Raw genomic sequence first — 19,310 nt, 5'->3', positions numbered from 1 at the left:
CTTAAGGGCGGTGCCTACTACTGTTATTGTGCATCTCGATATACTCAGTTCATTCTAAGCACTCCTAAGGGGCTTCCCATGTATGAGTAAGATCATCTTGGGTTGGAAAGGGTTACTGTGCAATGTGTGGTTCCAGAAAATATCCATACCCCACCACAGAGGGAATTTCACTTAGGACCCCCACCTCCCTGGATTTTCCATATTTGAAAGGAACTGATGACCCCACCCCTTCGGAATTTCCACAAAGTAAGACAAAGACCCCCCAACCCCTCTGGAAAAGTTTATTAAAAAGAAAAAAAAGATTATCAAAGTAAAGAATGACGCCGATTGTGGTTACGCTATGGTTTTCATTTAATTTTATTGAGCAGTCTCAAGTTGAAACAGAGTAGACTACTTGCAAAGAAATCCAAACTACACAATATTGCTTATCCCTTAAAATGAAAGAGATAAATTTGTATCTGTCAGTTTACCTTGATGTGCAAGCTTACGAATTTTTCCCAAACTGCGGGTAGCTGTCTCCATGGCCGTAATGTTGATGACATTTCATTGTAAATACGGTTGCGAATATATCAAGCTTTCAATCACAAAATCAAGGGGAAACGAAAAGACGAATAAAAACTCTAGATTCTAAAATTGTTACATTGTATACTTTTTGCTTCTTGAAGCAAAACTTTCACGGTTGTACTGTTTTTTGATCGACTGGCATGACACGGAGATCAATAAAGAAACGTAGCTAGTAACCACATCTGTTACGTATGTGACAAGTCAAGTTTTTGTTGGCATGACAGCGGCCCAATTCCTTTGGATTGCATATGTAATGCTTTTGGAAGAACGAAAACCGGATTTAGGTGAAGAAATAATCATAAATTATATGGTTAAACTTATTTATTTCTTCAAAAATGATCTACTAGATCAGCAAGTAGCAATTTTCATACTCAGTTCGAATTTAACCCCTTGGAAAGTGATTTTTATCAATCAACCCCCCTTCCCCTCTGGAATTTCCATGGCCTCTGGCCACCCCCCACCCCTCAGAATTTCAAATTCCTTGCATGGTGGGGTTTGGCTGGAACCACCCAATGCTCAGTGCTAAAAATACCACCATGATTTGTTTGTTGGTAGTAATATCATTCTTCCTTCATTTTATCTGAACTTTCAGGCCCCACTTCAAGCCCGCAAAGCCAGACTTGCAGATGCAGAGAGACTGAAACGATTTCATCATGATGTGGAAGATGAAGAAGCGTGGATCAGGGAAAAAGAACCAATTGCTTCATCCACCAACACAGGTATGCTGCTGTGCCGTTAATAACACTACAAGCAATCATTGTCTTAAAGAAGAAATTTTCTCAAACCTGAACTTCATTTCTATTGTTTGTAGAAATCCTGCTGACAAGTGTTTGAAATAGTTCAATTATTTCTAAGATATACAAAGCTAGCATGACAGACACTGTATTCTAAATATGTTGAGGAGACTCAGATCATTCCTTTACCAAAATATGCATGCATTTTAAATTTCACTGAACTCTCAAACTCTGAATATTTACATTATCATTTTGAATTCACTTGATATCTTTCTTTTGTAAAAGGTACCTGCAAATTATACGACATTCATCTTAAAAGCAAACAGGCAATGACAAGCATAAACTGTTTGTTAAATGATATCCAACAAAGTTTTAAAGACCATTTTGTGCTGGAAAGATCAACAACTACAGTGCATGCATAAATCCAGGCAAAGGGCGTTCTTTAATCGAATGATAAGAATTATGGGTCAAGTCATGATTCACCAAGCACACTTGCTCTGTCTACAGCATACTGAAAAGCTTCGGAAGCCAACTCTTGCTGCTGGTCCTTCGGTTTTTGTGATTATCTTGTAAGACAAGATGAAATGGGTCCCATCTCGCAAAATGGTGGTGATCTACTTGTGTCAAAAAAAACGTTGGTACATTAGGGGTTCAACTATTAGCACTTATACACACTGTAAGTCACAGATGAACAAGTGTGCAGAACTTTGATGATAACTTTACCCAAATTCAATCGTTTCAGGTCGTGATCTGACTGGAGCCCAGAATCTATCAAAGAAACACCAGGCATTGATGGTTAGAGAAACTTTTTTTTTTTCATTCTCACTGTATATTTCATGCAGGTACGAGATGAAAGCCTGAATTCTCAAAGAGGGTACAACTCTGAGACATACCGGTATTTCTTTTACACACAAACTTGTAACACAATTTCGTTCAGACTGGGAAAGATGGTTCATCATGATATAAAATTTATAATATCAATAAAAATAACAAGGATTTAGTTTCTGTGATTCAGCATTCTAATTGAAGTCAAATAATTGGTTGATGACTCGCTCTTTTTCATGAGAGCAGAAATAACAGAGATAAACATCTTTACATATTCAAACTTGATATTTTTTATCATTAATAATCAATGATCTGTGTTAAGACGTTTTGATGATTGAACCTGCACATATGACTAATTATCTTCAACACTTTTTCAGACCGAAATCGCTGGTCACGAGCCACGCATCAGAGCTGTGTGTGACAATGGTGTTCAGATGATTGACAATGGTATGAAAAAAAGATTCCAAATTTACATTAAATTTTAAGACTTAGGCTATGTAAAAAGTTACTTTGTTTTTGGAGCAGTATGTGAACTATCATAGTGCAACATGTCTAAAATTCTTATGTTTTCTTGGTTTTATTTTAAGGCCATTTTGCTGCCGATGAAATCAAAGAGAAGATTGATGAACTTGATCAGAAGTGGCTTGATTTCAAGGTTTGAAACAGCCGTCTTATAAAGCAAAACATGACAGTAATAACTCTCTTGCAAGTGGTTATTCTCACAATAATTATCAATAATTTTGAGTATTATTTCCTGACATCTGACACTGCAAAACTTGTAAAAAAAATCTAATAAAAACAATTATGCTTCTTTTTATGCATATTGAACTGGAGTTTTGCATGCAATGTGGAAAAAGGTATTCTGCTGAGTTAAGTCCATGTTGCCTGAAAAAGGGCTATTTCAATAACTTCTTGACAAGAGAGTATTAATAATTAGTGGCATTCAGTTAGGAGATAATCAGTTATTGGCAACATACAAATTAATTTTTGATGTATTTAAAGCTTTTTCTAGATCAGGTCTATGTTTACAAGTTGAAAAGGGTATCCTTTAATTTCAGGAAAAAGCAGCAATAAGGAAGGGCCACCTAGATGATTCTCTCCAAGCACAGCAGTACCTTGCTGATGTTGCGGAGGCTGAGTCCTGGTTAAAGGAGAAAGAACCAATTGTCACAAGTGATGACTATGGCAAAGACGAGGACAGTGCTCAGGTTAGAGGGCCAAAGCAAATGATCAAATGCATACATTTCTTACTCAAACCATTCAAATGCATTTGAGTAATGTTTGCCTGATTTCTCTAGTTTGTGTACAGAAATATCTAACAATTGTTTCAAACATAATTTATAACAAAGATTTTTGTGGTAATTGCACAACACTGCATGGTAGGAAAAGTCCTGTTATGAAAAAGTTGAAGTTTTGTGTATGTAAATAAGGAAATTAACAGGATTTAAACATGAAGCAAGAGACATGAAAAACAACTTGACCATCAAGCTGCTGGTCACCTTACAATAAAGAGCTTTAGATTCTAGGACGAAAACGACTACGAGTACGAGATTTTCTCAATGAACAACAGTGAGCATGCGCTAACTAGCGTCATTTTGGCGGGAAAAACGTGATACTGTCGTCATTTTAGTGCGAGGTTTTGCAAAAATGTTGTCGTGTCAAAACAAGTCAACAACAGGGTAGCACTTTTGGCATTTTGCGATCAGCAAAAAGGCCCAGGTAACAGCAATAGGAATAACTGACCAACCTATTCTGCTAACAAAGAGTAAGATTAATCGTACGGGTTATAAATTTTGAAAGTATTTTCGCTAGAAACTAGAAGTCAAAACTCGTACTTGTTCTCGTCCTCGTCCTAGAATCTAAAGGTCCCTAATGTCAGATATTCTAGACCCATCAAATTATCTATCCTGTTACCAACTGAAGATACATACCTTTTGCATAATCTCTGCCTTGCTTTCCATTTCCAAGGTTCTCCATCCATGGCTTGTTGTTGTTTTGGTTATTATTTTCATTTTTTTCTTTTTTTCATCAGGCACTACTGACCAAACACATTGCCATCATGTCTGACTTGAGGGCCTATGTTACTGTTATTGATGGCCTTCGAGAACAAAGCCAACACTGCAAGGTAAGAAAATGTAGCAAAATCAACTTTTCATTGGGCCAATGAACAATGTGTCCAAATTATCCTTTAAAAGGATTGTGTCCACTAAGAAATTTGAATATTTTAATATGTTTACAGCCCATGGCTCATGTACCTGACATCTCTGACAAGGAATGTGTGGTTGCTCTATATGACTATCAAGAAAAGACTGCTAGGGAAGTCTCCATGGAGAAGGGAGACATTCTGACGCTGTTGAATGCAAGCAATAAGGTAAGCTGGCTAGCCAAAAAAAATTATGTGAAGGCAGTGAAGCAGATGTGAGTGACTATAAATTTTTTTGTCAGTGCACGTTGTTGTGTTAGAGATGCACAAACACACATGCACTGTCTCCCTGGATCAAAAGAATAAGCTTTAGACAACTTATTGAAAACAATAAATTCTGACAGTACTGTTGTATCCCGTTATGGTCCCTTTTGACACACAGAATTATCTTGTGAATAAACTCTTGTGAATCCAGTCTTTTTTTGTGACAGAAGAAGAGTCATTGAGAATATTGCTTTTTGTAATAATTTGCAGGACTGGTGGAAAGTTGAAACAAATGATAGACAAGGGTTTGTACCTGCAGCATATGTCAAGAGAATTGACACACACAAAGCCTCACAGGAGCTACTGACACAAGCCCCTGAGGTTGATTCTGTCGCTCAGCGACAGCAGGCTTTGGATGTCAAGTGAGTATTTCCTCCAAAAAAATTAAGAACAGAAATTATTTCCCCTCACTTGTTTAACCATTACAAAAGTCAATTTGGGGACATGATTTTTAAAGGCTCATTTTTCAAAACAGGTATAATGACTTGATGGACAAAGGTGAAGACCGGAAGAGAAAGCTAGAGGACTCCATTCAGCGATATTCTCTCCTGCGTGATGCTCATGAATTGGAGTCTTGGATCAATGATAAGGTCTGTTACGTTAAACTGTCATCCTAAACGTCCCTTTTGAAATACCTCCCAAGGACTTAGCTGTTACCCGGATTCAGCAAGACAGTGAACCTCTAAAAATGAATTGAGGAAAGAATTTTTTATCCAAAAGGGTTGCTTCTCAGTACCCTGGTAGCAGAGTCGCCTTCGATCTTCCTAGATAGTCGAGAAGAGGAAGGAAGACCTTCCTTCCTTTTTCCTACTTATCTAGAAAGACTGGGAAGATCAAAGGAGACTTTGCTCTCAGAATAGCTTCTCAGTATCCCCAACTTCAATTGTGTTCTATCCCATTCACACAGTAAGGAGCATAAATAATAATTATTATAATAATTATTGTTGTTGTTTTGATAACGAGTTGTGTTTTACCTTTTAGGAAGTCATTGTGACTTCAGAGGAGGTTGGAAAGGATTATGAGCATGTGGAAGCACAACGGAAGAAGTTTGATGATTTTGAGAAGGTTACCTGTGCTTTGGACCCATAAATGTAGAAGTGGTTATCACTTTTGGTCTATTCTCATGCAACAAACCTTCTTATGATGAATTGCAATCTTCTTGTAGGATATGATTTCCAAAGAAGTTCGCATCAGGGAGCTGACTTTGCATGCTGAGAAACTTAAAGTTGAACACTACACAGAATATGAGATGATCCATGAAATGATTGAGGTAATGAAGTGAGGTATTGGAGACTAGAGAGGAAACTGATGTAATAAAAAATTATATGACCTGTTGTCTGGACCTGATTAGATAAAATTAATGTATTAATTTTTCATGTAATCCATAAGTCAAGCTTAACCTACCTGCACCCAGAATCAACAGCTTTATGAAGTCAAATAAAGTCAAGCATTTCCATATTGCTCATGTGTCATTTCACATACACAGAGACTAAATCAAAAGTGGAGAAATTTGGTGACTATGTCAGAACAGAGAAAGGAGAATCTTGATAATGCTCAGGAAATCCAGAAATTCCACAGGTATGTAGTTATAAAACAAAATACTTAACTGGAGAGTGGATGTGAAATGGGAAAAACTAAACAAGGCAACTATTTGTTAACGCCCACGTCGCCAGTGGAGGGTAGGTGCCCAGGAAGCCTGGGGGCTGCAACCGCAGTCACATCCCCAAGGCGCTAGAACACCCGACTGGCCTGCCCAACCCGCAACCAAGCCACGAGCCCCCCGCGCCAGGCCCCCTAAGGCACCCTTCACACTTGAGGCAGATAGCTCAGTGGAAACAAAAATAAATAAAGAAAGAAAGAAAATACAAAAAAAAAGAACAACCCACAAAAAAAGAAAAGAATACAAAAAAAAAAAGAACACAAAAAAAAAAGAATACAAAAAAAAAGGGGGGGGAGAGGGAGGGAACGCCGAGAACCACTAAACTCCTAATCCGACTCACCACGCCACGCCAACAGAGCAACAAACACGCTGCAAACACATTGGACAACAATGCATGCACTAAGCAGGAATACCGCTGAACCATGTCAGCCCCAGGGCTCCCACAACCTAAAAAGTGCTGCAAACGCTACACAAACGCATAAAAACGCTAACAAACGCCTGCAAGGCGCTACTGACCGGACTAGCTCCCGGTCGTGAACCATGTAACTATAACAAACACTACAGAACGCACCAAAACGCTAAACAACGCTACCAGACGGCCAAGACACAGACTAGCTCCTAGTCGTTAACTATGTTAAATTTCATTTAACTATATTAAATCCTTCTTAGTGCATAGTAAGTCTTTATGCAATGACTTCCTTGTAAAATATAATTCTCTCAAATGCAGAAATACTTGGTGAGTCTGTGAAAGGATTTCATTCGTGAGATCAATGAGGGAAGATGTGTTAAGCTTTAAAAGACTTGCCATTGGCAACAAGATGTGTGGTATCTTTTTTAATTGTACAGTCAGTGTTGATTTTGACAAGATGTGTGCAAGTTCCTGGTGCGGTGTTTCAAAGTATACAATAGCATCTGTCCAGGCTGTGTGAGCCTGTAGTCACCACCTAATGACATTTTGGGCATTGTGGACCATTGTGCAGTACTTTTGCCCAATATCTACAAGCTCAAGTTAATTGTCTGCTGTATTTTTGTTCTCTAATTGTATTATTTAATCTACAGAGATGCTGATGATACTAAATCATGGATTTCTGAGAAAGACACAGCCCTGTCAACATCGGACTATGGCAGAGATTTGGCCAGTGTTCAGGCATTGCAGAGAAAGCATGAAGTTTTGGAGCGAGATTTGGCTGCGTTAGAAGAGAAGGTAGGAAGTAAATAAATAAGTAGACTTTTCTTTTTGTAATATCTGTGTGATTGAAAACAAAGGTAATCATTCCCTTGATTTTTTTTCAGGTTCGTGAGCTAAATGTTGAAGCTGCCAAACTGACCTCAAGTCATCCAAATGCCGCACAAGATATTGAATGGAAGAGACACGAGCTGGAAGAAGCTTGGGCCAATCTTCGGGAACAGGTTGGGAGTTCGTGACAAGCACTATTAGTTGTTGGATGGTGCACAGAACAATCCTTTGATGTTTCTCGCATATAAAAGTGATAATGTTCTCTAAATTAATGATTACTGTTATTATCAATATTAGGCTGCGGCAAGAAAGGGCAAGTTGAGAGACTCTTATGATTACTTCCACTTCCTCAATGAATTTAGGTAAGCGCAGACTTCCTTAGCCCTGCCTCACAATGTTCCACCAGCAATGAAAAAGGTTTTTCATGATAGCGTAGTGTGCTCATATTCCACCAATTACTCGCAGTTTCTCCTCTCAAAGCCAGCAGATTTGATTTGTTTTCGTTACTCATTTCAGAGATCTTACCTCATGGATCAATGGTATTATGGCCCTTGTGACATCAGATGAGCTTGCCAAGGATGTTGCAAGTGCAGAGGCCTTGCTGGATAGACACCAGGTAGGATAAGAGAACCTATCGTGTCATTACTATTATTATTCTGACTTATTTCTATTGTTTAAAATTCACAGATCACACACATTAAAATCAACATGTTTGTTTATTTATTTTAAATGGAAATTTGCGGTTTTCCACAATCACCGTTTGTCTTTATAATTCGGGACATTGAGTAGAACGATTCAAAAATTACTGCAAATCTTAACAGGAACACAGAGCTGAGATTGATGCACGAGACAGCACTTTCCAAAGTTTTGAGGACTTTGGCAAAGATTTACTCGACAAGGAACATTATGCCAGTCCTGACATCCGCGAGAAGTTGGATACAATGGCCAATGAGCGAGAAGAGCTGGAAAAGTAAGACCTGAATGTGTCATTGTTGTTGTTGTTTTTAATTGACTTGACGCATATCTGCCTGAACTCGGGCTTTCCTAATGTCGTAAAAACAAAGAAAAAGAAATACAGTAGAGATGTCGGCTAGATTATTATTCATTAATTAGGTTAGAGTGATGGCAACGATTCTCGTTGTGTTCACTCTTAATATGTTCGCTCGTAGAGTGATCTCGTGTTCAGTTCAAAGACCGTCCCGTTCTGAAAACGCTTGTCATCTTTTATTGTGGGTATGCCGTGAACGGTGTGTGCATTTGTATGTGGTTTGAGCTTATTAGACACCATATTTGTGCTTACTTCAACGACACCATTTTCGTTCAACGTTACGACTGCTCGTTGGCTTAAACTTCGCGCATGCGTTATGAAAGATCAATCAGCCATTACACAACCAAGCTACGTGTGCGCTTTGGTTAACTTCGCGCATGCGCTTTATAAACTTGAGTGTAAATTTAACTTACTGCGATAAAAACGAAGCCGAAATTTAACCTCGGGCTTTCCCAGTAAAAAAAAATATATATATCGATCTATCAAGTGAATGATGTGCACCTTTTTTGTTGTTAGCATGTTCTTTAGGGAGTTTAGAGGTGATTTTTCTTACATAACATAACAGGGAAAAGTATTCATAAAGTTATGTGGTCGTCGCAGCCAAATTGTAGAAAAATTATGTTGTGTATCTGCAGAGATGTAGCGAAGCAAAAAGAAGAAAGCAGTAAATTATTTTGAGTGACAGATGTTATGATAAAGTCTTCTTGGCCATTACATGTAAAAGAATAGATGTCGGCAACTTCTGGAAACATTCCTGTTTATAAAATGTTTTTGTTGTCTTGTAGAGCATGGGCGGCACGAAAACAAAGACTGGACGAGTGCTTGGAATTACAGGTGAGCTTTCCACTTGCAGAATGTGTAAAGATACTCGTTTATTCCAAACAATAGATCAGTTTGGCATAAATCCTTTAGAATGAAATCTTGGTTTCGTCAAAAAAAAGTCATGGAAAGTCCTTGTACCAACTGTGGATGAGATTAATTTAAAGAATTTAGGGCCGGTTATTTGAACAAAGTCGAATGTAGTTATCAACAATAATTCTTCCTCGAAAACTTTCTTGAACTAAGTTGCTTCAAGTGAAGATTGCTTTCCCGTTGCACATTCCTTAGCTTCCCGTGACTGTTTTGAGCAATGAATTACCTTAATGTTCTAGAGTTGGCCAAAATGATAATAGAGTTGTTAAAAAAAACGACGACGGCTACGTGTGAACATCGGTTAAAAGAGTTCAACGTGCAGGACGGATTTCAGCGCATATTTTTTGCGGTACTCTACATAACAACGACGTGAAAGTTGTGAATTTGTGGTTTTGACGACAACTCGAGCATACTGTTGTGAAACTTTCGTTATCTATCTTTTACTCACAAACCGCTCGTATCCAATTTAGTTTTGGGATACTTTGCCCATATTTTACGACGTGAAGGAAATGCCATAATTTCCCTGACCTACGATTGTACAAAGTTATATTTGGAGTTGATGTTTTCGTCAACGTCGCTGTCGTAGGTCTTAAGGCCCCGAAAGACTTCCTTAAACACCGGTTGAACGTTTCCTAAATAGAGCGGTTGCCAAGTGAGTGTCGTAAAACCAATGCAAAGTAATTACTACAACCAATTACGACAGGTGCAAACTGCGCAATGAGCCAATCAAGATTCGTAGCAATTCCGTGTAACTCGGTCGAAGCGCGGGAAGAATCGCGCGTTCAAGTTGCGATTGGTTTTGGTTTTCCTTCTCATTGGTTGATAAACTGGCGCGAGATGTTTAAACCAATCACTAAGCGCAGCAATTCCAATCGCGTAATTAGTTTCGACAGTCATTTGAAAACCGCTCTAATCGCCGCTTTCTCATATTTTAATATTCCGCCAGTTGTTTAACCGTGATGCCGAGCAATTAGAGCAGTGGATGGCCACCCGCGAAGCCATCATCCAGAGCGAGGACGTTGGAGCAGCTGAAGGCGCCGAAGCTCTTATTAAGAAACACGAGGACTTCACCAAGACACTTGCAGTTCAGGATGTGAAGATCAACGCTCTGAAGGATAACGCCGACAGGCTCATCGATAACGAACACTATGACTCCCCAGCCATTGCAGAGAGGATTGCTGCTGTATTGGCCAGGTATTGGACAATCCCCGTGCGAAAACGAAAATTGAGAAAACGCGATCCATAACTTACCGTACAACGTGAACATGGTCGCACACATGAATTAATGTTAAAATTTCTCCGTTTTCGATCACAGGTGGGCAACACTTAAAGCTGCTCTCGTTGAGCGCCGCTCCAAGCTGGGCGAATCGAAAACCATTCAACAATTTAGCCGTGATGCTGAAGACATTGAAGCCTGGGTCAGTGAAAAATTACAGACCGTTCTGGATGAATCATACAAGGATCCCACTAACTTGCAGGTAGGGCCCCAACTTTTTGCATTGAACATTTTTTAGTTGCGAATAGGGTTAAACTTTTTTTTATTTTCTTCGGCAATTTTGATCATAATGAGGCGTGTTATTTAAGTTTCTAGTTTTGGGCAACTCTAAATTTTCCTTTTTTTAATTTTTTATTTCAGTCAAAGTTCCAAAAGCACCAAGCTTTTGAAGCTGAAGTTTCAGCCAATCAAGAAAGAGTCCTAGAAACCCTCAACCTGGCAGAAGGTAGGTAAAACGTTCTGGTTACGAGGGGCATGATATGGCGCAAATCGTTTGCAGATCCTTTGTACTTGTACGTGGATACTCGACCAATGTTGTCACGAAAGACTACAATTGTAGGGCTCGTTACGATACATCTTGGAACCTCTGAGTAGGAATTCATGACATTTGCGATAAGTGCCAACCTTGAACACTTCAGTCTTCGCACTATGTGAGACGTATGTAATTTGAAAGTAGTTTAATTAATGGACGATCTCTTTGTTAGCCTCCCATAGGCATTAGCTCAGTTGTATACCATCTGTACTACAGTGTAGTAGTCGCTGGCAGGTTTGGCACCTGCTGGGAGCATTCCGTAGTCTGGGCAAGAGTAAGTAGTCCTGCGAAAGAGTGTTGTTGGTTACAATCACTGACGCTCCAGCAACCCAAGCGGAAGTCACTTGACTCTAACGATGACTTCCACTCAGGACGTCGAGATATGAGTCGATGTCACCAACAGCGGTCGTTCTCGGGACTTCTCTCAGCCGGACGATCTTCCTTCATCAAGGTTCCCTTAATTCGTGATTTCATTTTTTCAGGTCAACGAGGTGATCGTTGAACGTTATTTAATTTTTTTTTTTTTTTTTCGGAACAAGCATTAACGGCCCACAGACGGATTTTTCGCGCGTTGCTAAGGAAGTGAAATGTTACTTCCGGTAACTGACGTCATCATATCATGAGCTTACAAGAAAACCCACTCACAAGCAAAAGTCACCGCACAAACTGTTGTTTCCATCGAAGGTTTTTCCTTGCCCTTCCTCGCGCTCGTTCTCAGATCAACTGCGCATGCGTAAACGAACTGACTTCCGGTTTGAGAAAAAAGCTAAATTTCCGGCGGTTTTAAATTGAATTAATTTTTTTTCACATGGCCCGTTTTACCCCCAAATACAGAATATAGCTAAGCATTGATTTTTTATTAAATCATCTTTTTTGAAAAAGTTATGGGTATTTGAGTATCGTTTATGTCTTTAAAAACAACATTTTTCAAAATAAAAAGAAAACCATGCTTGGCTGGATGAAAAAACGAATACAAATTATCAAACCATCGGTTAAATACCCAAATTGCGTAGCACGGAGACAAATTTAGAGTTTTCTTTTATTGGTCACGTGACCATGGGTGTGGTATGATGACGTCATATTTAGAGTCATTGGCTTACAAAAGTTGGAAACTGACCAAAATAATGCCAAATTCACTCAAATTACTTAACCATTACATCCTTAGCAACACACCCCAAAAAATGCGTCAGTGGTCCCTTAAGTGGTTTGAGCAATTTTGCTCGTAAAAACCGAAATATCCTAAAACAGTTATCAGGTGAGTAAAAACGCTCATGTTTACACAAACTTGTCTAAAGAGGTCCGCGAACTTTTTCAAAATATGGGGTTCTGTAAAATCTTCAATTTGTTGACAAGAAAACGTTCATGGACCCCTATTAAAAAGCAGGAGGTGAAAAAGGCGAGATTTGGACTTTTTTCTCTGTCGATATAGGCCTTATTGAACAGCGAAAGTGTGCTGGAAGCGAGGAGATTGTGAAAGAGAGAATCACCAAAATGCAACAGCAGTGGGAATACCTTGTGCAGAAATCCAACGAAAAGAGTCAACACTTAAAGGAAGCAAATCAACAGCAACAGTTTAACACAAATGTTAAGGAACTGGATTTCTGGCTTGGAGAGGTAAGACTAATGGTCTAATCGTCTCAGTTGAAATGATATGGGCACATTTAAGATTAAAGCTTTAAACTTTGCCTTAAGGTTCACCGCAAGAGGACATAGTTCTGTGCCAAGATTAGCAACATGATTCCTTACTTTTTGCTTCTTTTAGGTTGAGGCCAGTCTGTCGCAAGATGATTATGGCCGCGACTTGGCAAGCGTGCAGAATCTGATCAAGAAACACCAACTTGTGGAAGCAGATATTGCCGCTCATGAGGTCCGTTTTGTGCTACCATTGTGTTACATCAGAGAAACTTTACAGTGGTTTTCATTAGAGAATCGAAAGATATTTCGAAATTACTTTGTTTTGGAATTACCACACACGACTAAACATGCATATACAAGGAAGAGTAACGATTTTGTAAACTTTGGCTGTGTAGCACTTATATTTCAACAGAGTTGACACATAAGGACAGAGAAAAACCCTGTTCAGAGTATTTCTCTGTCCTTGTGTGGGCCCATTTCCATCAGTGGGGCTAACGTAAATATGCACATGTCTTGCTCGTTTGTTTTTTCCTTCGCTAAATGCTGGCTCTGGCTTGGCCTTTTGGTTGTCTCGTTTAATTGGCTACCTCAAGTGTGAAAAAATTGGTTTTGGTCAAATGAGTTGATTTAGGTAAAGAAAGATTTGTGAGGTAACGTTTCGAGCGTTATCCCTTCATCAGAGGGAGCTGTTTTGACGTAGGGCTAACGCTCGAAACATCTGCTGCTCCTAAATCGTTCTTTCCGTAGTTGATTTACCGATATCAACTCGTGATAAAACCAAATTTTTGTCCCACCGACACAGCACCAAAGGTTCTTAAGAAACTATAAACCCCATCATACGTCACGTGTGATTGTTGACTAAAGCTGTTGTGCTTAAGTTTTCGATCTCGGCATCTAGTTGATATTCATTTGAGATTAAATTGAGAATCTTCCGTCGTCTGTGTAGATGTTATCGGGGAATTTTCTAACATCTGGACCGTCATCATATCTCCCCTTGATTCCAGGATCGTATTACAGATCTGCAAGCTCAGACCCAGCACTTTGCTGAAGTTGGCCATTTTGATGCCGATTCTCTACAAGACAAGTCCCGTGGTATTGCAGAACGCTATGACAGGTGAGTTTTGTTTGTGCTTAAAACGTAGTCCCAACCCTATTATAAATTGTGGTAGCCTTGGACATGGCCCCATGGTGGGGCAACAGGGGGAATAGAAAATGGGCGAGCGAAGCTTCGAACGGGGACCACAAGATGTTGGAGGGCCATTCCCCTTTCCCCTCCCCCTCATTTCCCCGCAAGACTTATTTCCCTTGCTTTCCTTTTCGCTCCATTGCGGAAACTAGCCCAAAACGAAATGTTTTAGATTTTGGCGCTGGAAGCCGGAAAATCGCTGGGAGAGCGACCCTCTTTGCTTACTAACTCCCACGTGGCTTGAATTCTTGAATTTCTTTCCGATTTTTCCAATGAAAAGATCAAAGTAACCGCTATAAAATAGAGTTTAAGTGCATTTGCATAGTATCTTCCTTTCCAACCGTTGTTCATTGTATTTAAGGGTTAAGGACATGGCCACTGACCGCCACAAGAAACTGGATGAGTCCAATGCTCTACACCAGTTCTACCGAGATGTTGATGATGAGGAGTCTTGGATCAAGTAAGTGAAAGGAGCTTTTCGAATGAACTACAGTGCGAAATTTGGGCCTAAGGCTTTTTCCCCATTGTTTCATTAGAGAGAAGAAATTGTTGACCAGCTCAGAGGATTACGGCAAGGACTTGACTGGGGTGCAAAATCTACGAAAGAAACACCAACGATTGGAAGCAGAGCTAAACAATCATGAAGCGAGGATTCAGGTAAGACAAGGAATTTCAATGAACATGCGATTTTTCACCGCATAGAATTTATAGCCGCTTAGCACTGACTTGAAGAATGCTAAACGGGGCGTTGAAAATTGCATCCGAGAAAATGCCCTTGGTTGTTTCCTCATGATAATCGAAGTGTTTTGTCGCAATTTAGATTTCAGGGCCTTAATTTGTTTTATTGTTTTTTCAGGCTGTGCTTTCATGTGGTCAGAAGTTTATTGACGAGGGACATAGCAGCTCTGAGGAGATCAAGGCCCGTTGTGATCAGCTTCAGGAGAACTGGGACGAGCTGAACAGTCTAGCGAAACAGAGGTATTGAGCGTAAAACATCTGCAATTGTTTCCTTTTGTGGTATTCATTATAAACTAAATGTGTTCGTTTAATTCTTTAGGCAGCACAAGCTGGACGAGTCTCTCGCTTACCAACAATTTAGTGCGAATGTCGGTGAGGAAGAATCTTGGATCAACGAAAAGAATACTCTGGTTGGAAGTGATGACTTTGGCGATACATTGGCTGCTGTACAGGTTGGTTATGCTGGCGAGGACGGATTAGGATTCTTAACCTTCTAATCGAAGGCGGCGCCAGTAAAAACAATTTTTGTTCCCGAAAATACTTTGTGAATCATCCATCTATAGTTCTTTTAGTGCAATTTGGGTGAAGTGTCCTAAAATTGAAATCGTCAAAGCTCTCCAAAGCTCTCGTGTTAACGCAACCTGCGAAGCAAGCCTTCCGTACAAACGAAGCGCTCCCAACTTTTGCGCAGCCAGAAGGCGGGAAATTTCGGTAGAGATTTGTCTTTGTACCTGAATTCTTGCTTATTTAGGCGGGCGCTAATAGAAGACATAGACCGCTAGGGCGATACTCTAGTGAGTTTCCTAAGCCTTGTTTTCTCAATGCACCTCTCATCAGAGTCGTATGGCTCACGTATGGAGTGTTCGCAGTGGCGATATGCAACAGTAACAGGACGTCCTGTAGGGTGTTTTTGGCAGGATAAGAGAAGAGCCTGCTACATTGCGTTATGTTTTCGGTTGCCTGCTGCGCCACACTCGGTCAAGGGTCAGTTTTGTAACCGCATGTATGGAGTGCGTAGAAACTCAGTAATAGATGCACTTGCTGAACTAATGCCCCGAAAACTTTTTGCAGGGTCTCCTAAAGAAGCACGAAGCATTCGAAACTGATCTTGAAGTTCACCGCGAAAGAGTACAAGACATCGAAAATGATGGAAACCAACTCATTGAAAAGGTGAGTTTGTTGCATGGTGTAAATTTGAAAAGCAAGAAGCAATAATCATATAGTTTTTGCACTTTAATTTCTATTTATCTGACGTGACCTTCGAATATATAAATAAATACCTTCTAATAAATTGATTTATTTCCTCAGGGTAATCACCAGTCTGAATTGATTGAGCACAGGACCTCATCCATTAAGGTAATAGAAGATTCTTCACCAAAGTGTTGCGATAACTTATTTTAACGTGAAGTTTTAACCTAGCTAAAGGTGTATGTTTTTTTGTTTTTTGTTTTTTTTTTTGCTTTCAAAGTCACCTACGTCAAATCTTCTTTCTTTCGGTAGTCTTATTTCTCCCCTGCCTAGAGAAGTACAGTGCCCATAGAACCAAAACAAAACAATCTTTCCTCGTGTCTGTTTTGTCTTTTTTTTTCTCGGGAAGCTTCTTGGGCGCTTTGCGGTTTTGCCGTCATGGCTTCAACTTATCGGGGAAGAAAGCAGATGTGGTCCATTGGCTAGGGCGTTGGAATGCCATGCAGTTTTTACTCGTACGCCCGTTTTCAATTGCCAACTGTTTGTCTCCTGCCAGTTTGGGGTTTTTAACCAAGTTATGTTTTAGTTTGTTTTGCCTGTGAACGAGCATGATGGCGTAAAACACTTCCACCTTTACTCAAGCATTTGCGTCTTTGTTACAACTATTTCGTCTTCTTTCTTTGTCGTTGTTTTATTGCAACCCCTCACATTTTTAACCACATTATTCTGTGTTCTCCTTAACAACCAAGCTCCAGATTATTGACAAACACAGCATATCTTGAATCGTTGTTTTTCCCTTCTGTAGAGCAAATTGCAAGAGTTGGAGAGGATGGCCTCTTACCGAAAGGCCAAACTGAATGATAACTCAGCATTCTTACAGTTCAACTGGAAAGCCGATGTTGTTGAGTCATGGATTGGTATGTGGTAACACTGGTTTTGATTGTTAGCGTGTTGTATTCAATTGAGTGCCATTAGTCAATCGCTCAAATTTAATTATGCCAGTCACGGAAGCAAAGGGCGTGTGTTCGCAAAGATGGCGCGAGATTTTAAAACTTGACGACCAAGGGTAGCAGTTTAGAGATTTTGAAGATTCTCAAACGTTGTTCGAAGTCCTGAAATGCGTTTATCTTGTGTTAACGCTGCTTTTCTCCCTTTTATCGATCAGGTGACAAGGAAGGAATAGCTCGGTCAGATGACCTGGGACGAGATTTGTCATCAGTGCAAACTCTTTTCACGAAACAGGTTGGCAAACTTCTTTAACCTATAAGTTCTTAAAAAAAGGAAATTGAACCTTGTCAGTTACAACTGAGTTTTATTCATGTCTTTAGCTAACAGTATTAACTGTCAATATCGTACATTAATGACGTTTGTTTCTTTTTGATTTAGGAAACTTTTGACTCCGGACTTCAAGCCTTTGAAAATGAAGGTATTGCACGTGTGACAGTACTCAAGGATGAACTGGTCCAATCACAACACGAGCAGTCAGCAGCCATCATTAAACGTCACGATGACCTTATTAGGAGGTGACTAAATTTTCTTTTCAATGATTGGGTGCTTTGTTGTGACGTTCCGTAGAGGCTTCAAGACAGTACGCATGCAGGTGTTAGTAACCTTGAACTTTGTTGTTGTTTTATCCAGGTGGGAACAGTTATTGGAAGACTCTAGGACCCGGAAAGAACGTCTGCAACATGCACAGGATCAATACAAAAAGGTTAGTGTAGCATGGTCTTACGGTGTTTATTAGAGCGAGTTTCAATGGATTGTCGTAAAACCAAAACCAAAGTAATTACTTTGGCCAATAAAAAAAGACGAAGACAATCCAGTAAACCAATCAAAACTCGAAAATGTACACGCGCAAGCCACGATTTGTTTTGGTTTCACTTCTGTTTGGTTGGAAAAATGGCGCGAGAACTTTCAACCAGTCAGTCACTGAGTGAAGTAAATGCAAAACCAACGCAATTCGCTAATTACGTTCGACACGCAATTGAAAACCACTCTATTAGTTAGAACTCGTTTTTCTTCTTGTCCAGCATCAGGTGTCTTGGTGATCCTCCGATAGTTGTAGTAGTCAAAGAACTGACACTAACTGTCTCGTCTCCTCTTCCTTTAGGTGGAAGATCTGTTTTTGTTGTTTGCCAAGAAGGCGTCTGCTTTCAACAGCTGGTTCGAGAATGCTGAGGAAGATCTCACCGATCCTGTACGCTGCAACTCTGTTGAAGAAATACGCGTAAGTTGATGGCTCTCTGGTCAATGGTATTTTGTTAGGCGGTGTATGGATTGAGTGCTTGACTTAAAGGCATTTTGCATAAGAAACGAGCTTGCGATTTTCAAGCATGGCCTTCTCCAGTTTGTATGACGTCATGTTGACTACACGGTTCTTACTGCTGCTACGATAATGTTGTCAGTTAATATTACTTACGATAGAACCTCTCTCCTTCCTTTTATAATTTGCTAGGCCTTGCAAGATGGGCATGCAGAGTTTCGTGGCTCCCTGGATCAAGCTGAAGATGACATCATGATGCTCAGAAAGCTTGATAGACAAATCAAGAGTTACAATGTCTCTATCAACCCGTAAGTAGCCGATTAAACTTTGTCTCGAGTTCAGATCCCTCCATTATATACGCAACAGAATATCGTGTTTCTGATTGGTCGATGACAAATGCATAAATAGGTTGTATGGTGCAATACGGAAGATGCGTAGAGTGCTTTTACTGAGTAAATAATTAATAAAAAATCGTATGAACTTGCACTTGCATTTCGTGTCACTCGTGATGTTTTTAAAGTTCTCAAATTGCACTCTTGCAATTTTGAGAACTTTCAAAATATTACCCGTGCCCATAAATCACGAAATGCACTCTCGTTCACGTAGCAACGGTCGTCTCGTAGTTAATACACAAATTTAGGAATCTTGTTATTCCCCGGCTCTTCCTCTTCCTGTCTACTCGAGGATATAGTGTCCTTTCATTAACTGCGCAAAAGGTCATACAAAACTTAAGGGAAGAGTGGGAAAGGATTCCCATTTTCTTGGGAACATTCATTGTACCGTCGAAAAGACAACGTATTGCAGGAAACCGCAAATTGAAAGCAAGCTTTTCATGTGAAATCATTTACCTTTTAGATACACGTGGTTCACTATGGAAGCTCTTGAGGATACGTGGGAAAATCTGCAGAAGATAATCGAGGTTTGTATTTTGTCCCAAGACAAAAGCATTAAGATGTTTAGGTAGTTCATGCGATAAGTGCCTGACAATTCGTCGCCGCCCCCTTCCGACAACATCCGAGGACTATCTCCTTCATTTAGACGGTTT

The 19,310-nt window shown here is 39.8% G+C and overlaps 1 protein-coding gene across 1 annotated transcript in view; it reads left to right on the top strand.

The window, feature by feature from the left end:
• LOC137993575 (spectrin alpha chain, non-erythrocytic 1-like) overlaps window positions 1–19,310 on the top strand; it is a 38,285-nt gene that overhangs the window by 13,165 nt on the left and 5,810 nt on the right. Inside the window, exons 19-55 of the mRNA XM_068839514.1 lie at window positions 1,157–1,283; window positions 2,041–2,093; window positions 2,501–2,570; window positions 2,711–2,778; window positions 3,182–3,331; window positions 4,156–4,248; window positions 4,363–4,494; window positions 4,801–4,952; window positions 5,066–5,180; window positions 5,572–5,655; window positions 5,756–5,860; window positions 6,077–6,168; window positions 7,310–7,454; window positions 7,544–7,660; window positions 7,785–7,849; window positions 8,004–8,103; window positions 8,309–8,457; window positions 9,321–9,369; window positions 10,394–10,641; window positions 10,763–10,925; window positions 11,084–11,168; window positions 12,685–12,869; window positions 13,018–13,122; window positions 13,895–14,004; window positions 14,438–14,536; window positions 14,613–14,733; window positions 14,933–15,054; window positions 15,134–15,266; window positions 15,886–15,984; window positions 16,123–16,170; window positions 16,808–16,919; window positions 17,168–17,244; window positions 17,389–17,525; window positions 17,641–17,713; window positions 18,113–18,229; window positions 18,458–18,573; window positions 19,121–19,184. Coding sequence (XP_068695615.1) covers window positions 1,157–1,283; window positions 2,041–2,093; window positions 2,501–2,570; window positions 2,711–2,778; window positions 3,182–3,331; window positions 4,156–4,248; window positions 4,363–4,494; window positions 4,801–4,952; window positions 5,066–5,180; window positions 5,572–5,655; window positions 5,756–5,860; window positions 6,077–6,168; window positions 7,310–7,454; window positions 7,544–7,660; window positions 7,785–7,849; window positions 8,004–8,103; window positions 8,309–8,457; window positions 9,321–9,369; window positions 10,394–10,641; window positions 10,763–10,925; window positions 11,084–11,168; window positions 12,685–12,869; window positions 13,018–13,122; window positions 13,895–14,004; window positions 14,438–14,536; window positions 14,613–14,733; window positions 14,933–15,054; window positions 15,134–15,266; window positions 15,886–15,984; window positions 16,123–16,170; window positions 16,808–16,919; window positions 17,168–17,244; window positions 17,389–17,525; window positions 17,641–17,713; window positions 18,113–18,229; window positions 18,458–18,573; window positions 19,121–19,184 — 4,080 coding nt within the window. The remainder of the gene's footprint in view (window positions 1–1,156; window positions 1,284–2,040; window positions 2,094–2,500; window positions 2,571–2,710; window positions 2,779–3,181; window positions 3,332–4,155; window positions 4,249–4,362; window positions 4,495–4,800; window positions 4,953–5,065; window positions 5,181–5,571; window positions 5,656–5,755; window positions 5,861–6,076; window positions 6,169–7,309; window positions 7,455–7,543; window positions 7,661–7,784; window positions 7,850–8,003; window positions 8,104–8,308; window positions 8,458–9,320; window positions 9,370–10,393; window positions 10,642–10,762; window positions 10,926–11,083; window positions 11,169–12,684; window positions 12,870–13,017; window positions 13,123–13,894; window positions 14,005–14,437; window positions 14,537–14,612; window positions 14,734–14,932; window positions 15,055–15,133; window positions 15,267–15,885; window positions 15,985–16,122; window positions 16,171–16,807; window positions 16,920–17,167; window positions 17,245–17,388; window positions 17,526–17,640; window positions 17,714–18,112; window positions 18,230–18,457; window positions 18,574–19,120; window positions 19,185–19,310) is intronic.

The sequence above is a fragment of the Montipora foliosa genome, chromosome 2, assembly GCF_036669935.1.
Source record: "Montipora foliosa isolate CH-2021 chromosome 2, ASM3666993v2, whole genome shotgun sequence".
Classification (NCBI taxonomy): domain Eukaryota; kingdom Metazoa; phylum Cnidaria; class Anthozoa; order Scleractinia; family Acroporidae; genus Montipora; species Montipora foliosa.
Note: the sequence above shows the minus strand (reverse complement) of the source record. Positions and strands in the feature narration are given on the sequence as shown.